The sequence below is a fragment of the Centruroides sculpturatus genome, unplaced genomic scaffold (genome assembly GCF_000671375.1).
Source record: "Centruroides sculpturatus isolate CEXI.00-Female unplaced genomic scaffold, Cexi_2.0 scaffold20, whole genome shotgun sequence".
Taxonomy (NCBI): domain Eukaryota; kingdom Metazoa; phylum Arthropoda; class Arachnida; order Scorpiones; family Buthidae; genus Centruroides; species Centruroides sculpturatus.
The window spans coordinates 596,969-610,086 of NW_019384333.1; the positions used below are offsets into that span (position 1 = coordinate 596,969).

General features: G+C 31.6%; 1 protein-coding gene across 1 annotated transcript; it reads left to right on the forward strand.

The window, feature by feature from the left end:
• The first annotated feature begins 1,155 nt into the window (after nt 1–1,155).
• Nucleotides 1,156–3,828, forward strand: LOC111630762 (E3 ubiquitin-protein ligase UHRF1-like). The gene has a single exon (XM_023374911.1). It carries the CDS (start codon nt 1,472–1,474, stop codon nt 3,761–3,763), a length of 2,292 nt encoding a protein of 763 aa, XP_023230679.1. The 5' UTR covers nt 1,156–1,471; the 3' UTR covers nt 3,764–3,828.
• The last annotated feature ends 9,290 nt before the right edge of the window (nt 3,829–13,118 follow it).

Here is a 13,118-nt window from a genome sequence, read left to right on the forward strand (position 1 = left end):
GAGTGTTCGGTCCACAGAGGCCGACTGTATGATGCAAGTAGCATTGTTTAATTTAAATTGATGTTCCCAGTGGTAAGCCAATGCGTAATGTTGTCAGGAGTGGGACGGACATGGTAGACCCAGTAGGTCGAACATTGTTGTGGTGTCAAAGAAAGTTGATGATTAACGGACGCTGCATCGTCCATGGGGGGAATGAATGGTGGATGGTTTCATCGTTGGGTTGATTGATGAGATTTGGGTTAGTAGTATTTTTTTGGTGTAGGAGTGTCTCCTAGATAGGGAGGGTCGTAACCGCCCCCAAACCGCGGGGATTCCTTCCGCCGAGTTACTAATCGCGGGATTAGTACTCGTCGCCCTGTTGGAGACCTCACAGGGCACAATTAGTGGTAAAGTACGAAAAAAAATAAAGCTTTACTCCACAGGAGAAGGCCACAGGTAAACAAACTTCCGAGTGAACAACGTGCACTAATAGGAGACGTCTAACTTTTCAACTTTAGAAGTTTTCCACTATCCGTTCCACTTTACTAAGCAATGGTTACGTCCCCGCCCTGTCGTAAGAGACCCATTCTCGTTTAACTCGTTCGACTTTACGAACGTACCCTAGGAGAGGAAACGAACGGGACTTCATATTTTGAAACAGCGCTCCCTATTTATGTGAAAAATTACAAACTGCTACACATTATATACAACATATAATCAGGCAATAAAAATTTACAATAAAACTAATGAGTCTATAAATTTTTAAATCTATTTAATTATAGTAAAAACAAAAAAAACGAAGAAATACCGACGTCGGGACCAAGACGGCCGGACAGCCGATACGGTCGAGACGAGGATTTTTATACGACAATAAATTTTCAATATAAATTATTGACGTATTTAATAGAAGAGATTAAAAATTATTCTTAAATATTTAGCAAAATATTCAAATTATTAAAAGAACGTCGATATTTGATGTTACTATACTGTATTTTACTTTTAATTTTAAAGCTCTTAGTTTTATTTTTTTATATATATACTAATATATTATAATTAAAAAAACAACTATTTACTTTATAAACGCGTTTTAAAAATACGTTTAACGTATTTAAATACCGTCAAGCAATTTAAATAATTTGAAATATCCCTGCGCACTACCGATACAGTCTCCATCTGACGTTAAAATTTATAAATTGTAAAATTGAATTTTCAATTGACAACCCGTACTAACGATATGTATATTTGAGTTTAAAATAAGAAATATATAAAGCGTTATTAGCGGATATCGGCGGAAATTTAATTAAAAGACGAGTTTAAGACGTGACGACAGAACCACGTGACGGATAATTATCATTCCACGGGTCACGTGAGCTTTCCCGCCAATTTTTGTCAACCATGTGCCTACTTCTATAGAGCGACAGTAGAGAGACCGCTAGAGATCGAACGTAATTCGAAGGTATTATTCACTCTTCGTGGTTGTGCTTAAGTAAACATGTGGGTCCAGGTACGTAGCATGGATGGTTCCAAGTCGATTCGCGTGGACGAATTGTCGAAATTAACGAAGATCGACGAACTTAGGAAACGTTTGGTACAACACTTCGACGTGCCACCCGAGAGACAAAGATTGTTCTATCGTGGGAAGCAACTGGAAGACGGTTACACCCTCTTTGATTATGACGTCGGATTGAACGACATCATTCAGATAATCGTAAGGCCCGTTGTGAACGAGAAGAAAAACGATGAGAGTAGCGAAGACGAGAGTGTTACATCTAACAAGGAAAACAAGATGGATTCGCCGTCCAGTTCCGATGTTAAAATCGAAAGTAAATACTACAAAGTGGGAGAGTGCATAGATGCCAGGGATTTGAATAATGGTGCATGGTTCGAAGCCAAGATTGTCAAGATAACAGCGAAAGACTCCAACGAGTTGAAGAGGCAGTTGAGCGAGAGTGGAAATTGTGGAATGGTGAGTGGTAATTCGAATCATCTGGCCAAGCCGACAGAGGACGATCTGTATTTTTACGTTGTTTTTGATACCTACGAAGACGACGATCCCACTCCGCTCACGTTCGAGAACATCCGTCCCCGGGCTAGAACCGTGATTAACTTTGACGATATCCAGGAGGGTTCCATGGTTATGGTGAATTACAATATGGAAGAGCCGACCGAAAGAGGGTATTGGTACGATTGTAAAATTACTTGTAAGAAAGGGAAGGATTTGTTCGGATCTGTTCTTGTGGATCCGAGTCTCACACCCGTTAAAAACTGTCGTATAATTTTTACCAAAGAAGTATTTAAAATTGAAGAGCCGATGAAACTCAATCAGCGGAGTAACGAAGAAGAGCAACTTATGACCCAGGGATCTCCAGTGAAACGACAGAATAAACCAGAGTGTTCCCATTGCAAGGATATTATAAAAAGAAAGTGTATATATTGTGCTTGTCATTCCTGTGGAGGAAAAGATAATCCGGATAAACAAATACTTTGTGATGAATGTGATATGGCTTATCATATTTGGTGTCTTGATCCTCCCCTCGAGAAAATACCAGAAGATGAAGATTGGTATTGTCCGGAATGCAAAAATGACGAAACGGAAGTAGTGCGTGCTGGTGAAAAATTAAAAGAAAGCAAAAAGAAAGCTCGTATGGCATCAGCTACTAACAAATCTAACAAGAGGGATTGGGGAAAAGGAATGGCGTGTGTCGGAAGAACAAAAGAATGTACAATTGTACCACCGAATTATTTTGGACAAATTCCTGGAGTCGAAGTGGGAATGTGTTGGAAGTTTAGAATGCAGGCTTCTGAAGCCGGCGTTCACAGGCCTCACGTGGCTGGAATTCATGGACGAGAGACAGATGGTGCATATTCTATCGTTCTTTCTGGTGGTTATGAAGATGATCACGACAATGGAGATGAATTTTTCTATACAGGTAGCGGAGGTCGAGATCTTTCTGGTAATAAACGCACGGCCGAACAATCTTGTGACCAGACTCTCACGAGAATGAATAAAGCTCTTGCCTTAAATTGTGCAGCATCATTAAATGAGAAAGGTGCTAAAGCTAAGAACTGGAAAGAAGGTAAACCTGTTAGAGTTGTGAGAAACTGTAAAGGAAGTAAACATTCAAAATATTGTCCAACCGAAGGGAACAGATACGATGGATTGTACAAAGTTGTAAAATATTGGCCAGAAACTGGAAAGTCTGGATTTTTGGTTTGGCGTTATCTTTTGCGCAGAGATGATCCCACTCCGGCTCCGTGGACAAAAGAGGGTAAAAAACGAATAGCCGAACTCGGAATAATGATGCAGTATCCCGAAGGTTATCTCGATTCGATCGCCGAGCAAGAGAACGGAAGCCAAAGTAAGAAAGGAAAAGGTAAACGAGCTTCTGATAGTACAAATAACCTTAGTCCAAAAAAAGCGAAAATTCTTCCTCATACATTGCCAAACGAAATTAAAAAATTGATAGATGACGATAAAAAGAATAAAAAAATATGGGAAGAATGCGAAGAATATTTAAACGAAGGTAAACAAAAATTTTTAAAAAAGATTGAAGAATTGTTTTCTTGCATTTGTTGCCAAGAAGTTGTATATCAACCCATCACCACAGAATGTTGCCATAATATCTGTAAACCTTGTTTACAAAGATCATTTAAAGCCGAAGTATATAATTGTCCTATGTGTCGTAATGATTTGGGTAAAGATTATATAATGCATTCGAATAAAAATCTGACAAAAATCTTGCGTTATCTGTTTCCAGGTTATGAATCTGGACGTTCCAGTTAAACATCTTATTGTTTTATTTTGTTAAACTGTTGTTATCCATGGTAAAAAAAAAAAACAGTTAAGCCCAAAAAAAAGCCAAAATAAATTGTTTTGTATGAATTAGCAAAACAGTTATGGTTTAAATGTATTATGAATATAAAATATATATATATATATATACAGCAAAATTGAAGTAAAAATATTAAATATTGTAAATTTAACAATATAGTGTTTTAACATTTGCAAAATTTAAATCAAATTGTAATGTAAGAAATACAAACAAAAAATTTGCATTATCAAAATATTTTGAAATTTTAATAGATTTTAGTTGTGATGTTATGTGATTGTATCAGTTTAAATGGAAGATGTATGTTTTGATGTAAAATGAAGTTTATTTTGGACAGTATAGTTTTGAATCTTTCATCTTATAATTGTCTTCTATGTAATTTAGTGCCAAGAAATGTTTACAATAAAATTTTATTGTAGCTAAACATATAATTAGTTACTTTATGTATAAAATTACTTTGTAATTTGACGTGTTATTGAGTTCTTTTAATATATTATTTATATTCCTCTTTTAATTAGGCCTCGATATTAAAATTTTGTCAAAACTTAACACACTGAACTAGTACTATCGAGATGTCTCATGAATTTAATCCGTAAATGGCATTTTATATTAAAACAAATCATATGAAACTCATTTTTGTCAAATATATTTACTAATTCACAAAAAGATTTTAAACTGTTATAGTTTAAATGTTTAATATTCCAATCGGAGATGTATTAATATGTGGCTAGGCCCCTAGCATTTCAATCTTTTGCCCCACTATACAGTGGTATGTTATAGCTTTGTGTGGCCCAGTCAAATTTGAATTAGGGGACCCCATGTACAGTGTTGACTTAAGACATTTTTTGGGGGAATATTTTTGTATAAAAGATTGTTAGGACTTTAAGCAATTGTCCTTTTTGCCCATAAGATAATGTGCCACTGCCACTGTAGCTGATAGCCTGACTGGTATGACAGGTAAGCTATTAGACTACAGTAAATAGACCTATTTTTGTAAAACAGTCCTTTCATTATTATTATTTTTTTTTTTTAATCTTCCTAGGCCCTAGACAGCCTAGTGTGCTTAATCATAAAATGGACCAGATTCTGATTTGTAAGTATAAAAATTATTTATTATTAGTGTGTTTATATATACAGCAGGTTGTAAATCTTAATTTCTTTGCTATTTTAAACAGAAAAAGCTATATCAGTATTTTGAATGAAAAAAATTGAGACTAATATTCAATACTTGTGCATTTAATTTAGTATAATGTAAGTTATAGAACAATTGGCATCCATTAATTTTTTATTTGGTAGTAATTGTTCATATCCAAGAGTAAAATATATTTTATTTAATTACAATTGAATCTATAATAATTTCATTTTGTTTCATGAGTTTTAATAAAGATTTTCTTTCTTGCCTACTATTGTAATTCATTTAATTCATACACATTTTATTTTAATATAATAATTATTGAATAGAAAAAAATTGTCAGTAATATTATTAGAGTTTTTTATTTCTATATAAGGTATGTTTAATACATACACATATAAAGCTTTTCACCACCATTATTTTTATGGGACATTTATAAATTTCTTAAGTTTTCATCAATATACTGTATATATGAGTTTGTCTAAATGTAATTTTTGATTAAATAAAGAAATAAAAATCATGTAACTGATATACATAGCATGGTAAATTATTTTCTGCAGTTGTTTAAAACTGAAATAATTTTTCCATGAACAATGATGCCAGTATTACTTGTTAAAAGCAGAAATGAAAACATTAATTCCTGCAACATCTCATAAATTTATACTTGTTTCAATGAGTGAAATTTCATACAGATCATCAAACCTGCCTCAAATGAATTCAGTCTTCATATAATTATTTCCAGTTCCAATCTTCATGAAGAGTGATCTTGGGAAGATAGTTAATATGAGATTTGTATCAAGAGCTTTCATCATCTACGTAGTTCTTTTAACAATTATTGATATCTGAGATTATGATAATAAGACATGTTTGCAACCTTCCCAACCATTGAACTAATGCAAATAGCTGGCTTCTAATCAATAAGTTGTTTTTAAGAGGTAATTAGGGGTGCAAATTGACTTTCAACATACTTTCTTAATTAATAAACTTAAGTATACCTCCATATTTGATAGAGACACATTTCATAATGCTACTCTATTAATTTGGAATAGGAACATATTGAAACCTGTGTCCCAATCTGTATATTTGTTGCAAGCACACTATTTTGTCTTTTTTTTTTTTTATGAATTAAAATATTCAATAAATCACCAAACAATCGCCTAAATATCGGGCTAATTAAATGATTGGTATAAAGTAATTGGACCCTAAAGGTAGACATTAGGCGATCGTTTGGTGATTTATTATTTACTACTCGGGCTTTGTGATGTTATTTGTAAAATATTCAATTTACCAAATTTATTTTATGCAATTTATAAATTTTACCAAACCTACATTGATTATTTAAATAGCTGAGAGAGCTCTTTTGTGGAAATGAAAGTATTTGAATGGGTTCTATTATGAGAAACCCCTCTGTGGGCAGGTAAGATTGAGGAAAATGTTTCATTTGTTTCCAGTCCCTGGAACTCAAATGTAAATAACAACAAACTATTTAATGAAGTTTTCTGTATTAAAAGTTATGTTGCCAGTGAAAGATCTAATGCTGACAAAACAATAAGTTCTACCAATATAGAGGGTTGAAATTTTTACGTATTTTGCAGATAAACATGAATCTTTTAAAACCATTTTAAAAATCATTTAATTTTGCTTATGCCTCCACTTATTAAGTATTTTCATTAGTTTATTTTATTTTATTACCAGTAAACATTAAATGCATATTTTATAATTTATCTTAAAGTTTCTTCTAATGAACACTCGAGGTAGAAATATTAAAATTTCTTATGTACTTTAAAACTAAGTTCAAATTTATTATAAATTTTTGTCTATAAACAAGCATTCACTATTATAAGGACTTATTATACTGGCTTTAGCCAGTATAATAAGTCCTGATAATAGTGAATGCTTGTTTATAGACAAAAATTTATAATTTAGTAAGAAAAGGACATTGAGGCATTTTAATTAAGTTCAAATTTATATTTTCTTAATTATTATTGCATCGACTACCCTATTATACAGTTGCATAATAAGATATTGGTGTAGTAAGTTTATTTCATTTTTTTATTTTGATATTTAGAAACATCAATTACTAGATTTGTTGTGATTTTATTATTTAATGAAAACACAAATGTCATATAATTATAAAGAAGCCAGTTTATTACTAGTGATTGAACATTTATATTCAATATTCAAATTTATGCAGTTGACAATAGGCAGAGAAATGAAATGTTATACTAAAAACTTGCTTAGATATATAATTATTTACATGAACTGTTTTCTGTACTTTATTCAGACACAAAAATTTTATTATTTAAATAATACAGTCCTGTTAACCTATATATTGTAACAATGAGGGATGACACAGTCTGAAACAAGATACAATCGCCATGGTCTGAGGGACATAGTTTATAAATTGTAAACTGTAGAAAGTGCTTCTACTTCCAAAACATAGAAGTACTTATACTTCCTCATTACAGAGTAACACAAGTTTTTGAAATTTCTAGAACGTGAATGTCCTAGAATCAATAATTTCGGAACAAGAACATAGTTGACAAAATGCTGTCTGAAGACATATTGAAAATACAGTTTGAGGGATACTTATGGAATGCAGGATTCTCTCTGGGAACAAGACAGTTGACAGTCATAAATATATCATATAATCCTTATTTTACATATTTTATTAATCAAATAAGTCAGTAAATCATATTGTATGTGTCACTCTTTACAAATATTAATTAATTTATATTACTTGAATTAATTTGAAATGTTATAAACCTTTTATATAATTTGAATAAAAACAAGTTGCACTATGATTTATAAAACATGGTTGTTATGTAAATATGAGAAACTAAATAGGATATGACCTTGTTAGTCATATCCTAGTGTATATATTTTCCTTTTTAATCTGTAAAAGGATTTTCCTGTAATGTTAACTGCGTTATTTTCTAGAACTTTTAATATCATTTTATATTTTCAATCTGTTTTAATAAACTTGATAAAGTAAGTTTAAATTTGAAATTTTACAGGATGTTTGTTTAATTTTTAAAACGTTGTTTCCTAACTTGATATTACTTCATTAGATATTTTTAATAATTTGAACATTGGATAATTTAAAGTTTTTTTTTTAACCCTTTCCACCCTAAAGGCAATAAGACAGCCTTTTTAGCAAGCCCATTATGGGCCCACAATAGAGTGGTAAAGGACAGGGTCCAACATATCTAGATAGACCACCCCAAAAAATTCCTGGATTTTTTTTCATAGATTGGATTTAATCACAGATCATCTAGAGCACAAAGCTACCATCTTACATGAATATCATAGTGTTCTTAGACAAACCTTATATGCTACTGTATACTATTTATATAGGCTAATGTAACACAATGATGAGTACTTATGTACATAGTATGTATGTATCTAAACATAGGTACAAGTGGCTACAAATTTTTCAGCTCCATTATAATCTTATGGTATCTCCATTACATTAGGTCCATCATTCAGTAGAATGTCATTAAGCGGAACATAACTATATTAGCATTTTTTTAGCATAAAATTAACTTTGTTCAATATATTTAAAAATACAGTAAAACTTCTCCAACTCAAATATTTATTTAACTTGAAGAAAATGAAGCATTTAGTAGGTTCTCTAACTTGAATCATCTGTAACTTGAAGTTTTTTCCCACCCCTTGTAGCTTCGAGTTAGAGAAGTTTTACTGGTCTAATACAATGTAGATTTTCAACAAATTATTATATATATTACTAACATTTTCTAAAATATTGCAAGTATTAAAATTGTTTAAAATAAATCAATTCATAAGAGAAAAATTAGCATAATAAATGAAAAATTTTATTGTATTTATTATATTTTTCTTAATTTAAAAATAAATTTCTAATTTGTTAGATTGATTTGGTAATTTTNTTTATTTATTTACATCGTTGGCAACATCGTTACGACGGTCGGGTCGAAACACGGCCAGTCACCACCTGAAGCAGACCTCGGTGGAGGTCGAAAGTACTTGTGGAATTTACTAGTGACATAACACTCGTAAAAAAAGGTTTTTTCGTGGGTTGTTATTATTCAACGTAGTGTTAAGTTGTTGGAAGTCGTTTGTCTGAGTTTCATCTTTCATCTGCGTTCAAACATCTTGTTGTCTACTATTCTAAGAAGAGCCATAAATGAAAATGGAGACTCCACAACAGAGATGTTGTGTTCTGCTGTTTGCAGTCAGATTCGCTCATCATTGTGTAACATGAGTAATCTGCAGGAGTCATAGAATTATGTCTGCTGTGGAAGGAGTGACAATGGATATGCTGTAGCAAGTGTAGTAAGAATTTAAGTATTGGTTGAATATGTGCCATACAACATGAGGTAAACTTATTAAAAAATTGTAATGTTGACAGTTTTCCAAAGTTTTAATGTACATTACAATGTTCTCAGATAATAATTAACATAATTACAATAATTTAAAATAGTAGCATTCTTTTTGGAAGACTATATATATATAATGGATGCATGTTTTAACAGCAATAACTAATGAATAAAATACAAATATTTTAGCATTTTTAATATTAATATTAGCATAAAATTCAAGTTTTCATTAACAATTTTTTCTAATTATTTACTATCCATAGGAGAGTTCATAATACTACCCTTTCTCATTTGATCTTCATAAGCATTTGTCCCTCTCTGTGTCTTCACCTTTGTAAGGATATCATTTAATATATCAAAATTTAACAGAATTATGAAAGGAAAATAAAAAGAATTAATAAATTTAACATTATTAAAATTTGATTATACTATTGAATACAAATGCAGCTCTGAACATGGCATTAGATCTTATCAGAGTTGTAGGCTATGCCCACAGGAGTAAAAAAAAAGTCAAAAAGACTGATGGTCTGTCTACATTTGATGGTTTGCATGTTAATGATGGGTTGTTAAACATACAATAGGTTTAACAGAGTACATCACTCCATGCTCTGGCAGTCGGTGCAATGGCATTTCTGGTGTTTTGAGTTTTTAGCCATCTCTAGTGGAAAACAATTTTTCACTAGAGATTTTTTCACTTAAATTTTACCTGATTTTTGAGGGTCCAAAATTCCAGATAGGCTGATTTTGGAGCTATATCTTACAAAGGTTCCATACACTGTTTTTCTTCTTATGGGCATGATCTACAGCTCTGATAAGATTTCAACTGCCTCATTCAGAGCTGCATTTGTACCTACCATTGTGTATGTTCACAAAATACTTGTTAATTAATAGCGTATTTTTTACTTTTATCATTTTATGAATAAAATATCATTCATTATGTTTTAATTAAAATGAAATCATGGAGTATTAGATTGTACCCTGTATATTTCTCCAAATGAGATTCTCCCAATTGACATGATTACATTCCTTTGAAATTCCTTCTTCATGCAGACAGACTATATCAATTTTAATTTGCTTCTACATAAGTAATCAGCTTTATATATTTTAATTTATATTCACATTGCAGAAATCATAATATATATTCTGATTTTATATTTATGATTTCTAAAAAAATCATAAATTTTAATAATTTGAAAAAATTCATTATTGAATTTTTCTTATGTACTATACTGTATAATAAATTCATATTAAATTTTTATGTAAACAATATTTTCACTTTGTAAATATTTTTGTGTTAATATATACACAAGCATTAACAACAAACACACCTGAATAATCTTAATATAAAGATGAATTTGTTAGCATTTCATATTAGAAATTTTAACTCCCAAAAAGTAATATACTTATGACTTAAATAAACATCGACTCAAAAACCCGATTTATAGCTAAATCCAAACAAACTGCTGAATTATTGGTTTATAATATGGCTACATAATTAATTAAATACTAAATAATTTGTCTAGAGATGGCAGCATATCTGCCTACTTCTCGACATTTTAGTATTTAATTAATCACCTAGCCATATTATAGCCCAATAATTCAGTTCATTTGGTATTATATATATGACATATGACATTTTCCATAGAATCATTACATGANCACATTTTACTACTACTGTACATGAGAGCTTTTGCCTGTTGCATTTCCATCCTGAGCCTAAGTAACCAGTGGCCCTTGATTCTCCATTCGGCCCCCATATCGACGCCCTCAGTGCTTAGACATCCAACCTACATAGTATAACATGCATGTTGTACTATGTTGATTGGATGTCTAAGCACTAAAGACGATGTCGATACGGGGCTGAATGTAAAACCTACAGCCACTGGGTTGTCTAAAGAGGAGTGAACAGGCCCAAGAAGGTATCTTATAGCATTCTGATATCATAATTTTAGAGTATAAATTATCACCTTAAACAGAAAAATGATTGAATTCCAGAAGTAATGTAATAACTGTTAAGAGTTTCTAAATGAAAATTTCTCAACTCCACCTTACAATTAAAGACCTAAAAATACATTTATAAGAGACTGCTTTGATGACATACAACTATTAAGGGGTGGGACATTTTTCCTAATGTTCTCCTGGACAGGGGGAAACTTAAATATGTGCAGAGATTGGAAGTAATTAATCAGCATGTAGGACCTTCTGTGTTGATACTAGCCACTGGACTTTTTCAAATCCACTTTATTTTCTGGTATACTTTACAGAGTATAAACCAATTGGTTTATACATTACAAAGTATATCAGTATAGAGGACCTTTGTGACTCCTCTGCTCAGTTTAACGTTTGGTGAATATGAGGAGTGTTCATTTGGACGAAACAATGAACATTTGACGTCATTTTTTAAAACTTGTCCATTAAAAAGTTGGAGATGACGTCAAATTGACGTCAAGGTGTACACTTTCTGGGCGAAACGAATGGTGAACTTTTCATAACAAAACAACTTTATATTTAACAGTTAAAATGTATAATTACCGAATTAATTTCGCCTTCAAAATTAATTTTCATGCGAATTTTCTTTGTTTATAATACGATTACAAACAAAAAATTTAAAAGTATTTCTATTATTACGTCATCGCCGTGTAAACGCCATCTTTTACATCTCGAACCAGAATTGAAGCAATCATTACTCGTAATTACAAGTGAAAATTTTTATATAAATTCTTTTTTATTTTCTAAAAGCTTTAATTAAAAACTATTACAAAAGTTTATGAACCAAATGCGATTGTAAAGACAAAAAATAAAATAAAATAATTTATCAAATCCAGTTTATTGTTTGAATATTAGAAACATTAGAATAAAAAATTTTTATATGTAATAATAAATTTAAATTTATTTCGATACTTTTCCTGAATAAAAAAAACTTCACATTCATATAAGTTTGTTTTTATTTCTCTCCACAAGATGGCAGATGTTAAACAGCAGTCTTCGCTTTTTATATTTAAAAATGAAAAATGCCTTCATTGCTCAAGGTCTTAGTTCATTGCTTACTTATTTGGATTTTTAAATTTATCATAATAATAAAAATTAAGTATTTATTAATACTTAATTATAAGTGAATTTTAATAGTTTATTTGTAATCGAATCAAAAGGCAGTGTTTTCCAATTTTTTTTAGTTCTCCCTCATTCCATTGTTGTGTAGCTCAATCTTTAAGATTTAAAAAGGATAAATGACCCAATGAACTCTGCTTTTCTTTACACCAGCAGTTTCCAACCATTTTTCATTAGCGTACCCCTGTGGATTTCCAACTTCCCAATGAGCAACGCATGCGCAAATCTCGCACTGCCTTGGAGGTAATGGATGGCCGCCATCGGTTAGACGAAATCTGGCCGTCTTTTTCCATCTATTTACATCTCCACCAAGACTGTCTTTATCAGAAGGCTGTAAACGTGAATTAGTTAAGTCCACGACCACATTTTAAACTAAAACAACATTTATTTACAACAATCCTCGAGTACACTTGAAAGAGAGCTACACGTGCTCATGGCAGCGATCACCCGACAAGAAGAAGAAGCAACAATACCCAGAATTCTCTCTCTGGGAAAAACCCAGTTCCCCTTTTTCTATCCGGGATTCCCGGGAAACTCGTAGAGGAGTGGCGCCATCTCACCAGTCCGTGATTTGTCGCCGCAGCCTGTTTGTAGAGAGTGTCGCCATTTTGAATTTTAGTTTGACTCGGTTCTCGGTCCCCCGAGTACCTACAAGTCTGGTTTTTTTTATGCGCAAATGGTTTGGGCACCTAATACTCTGTGTCAAATTGC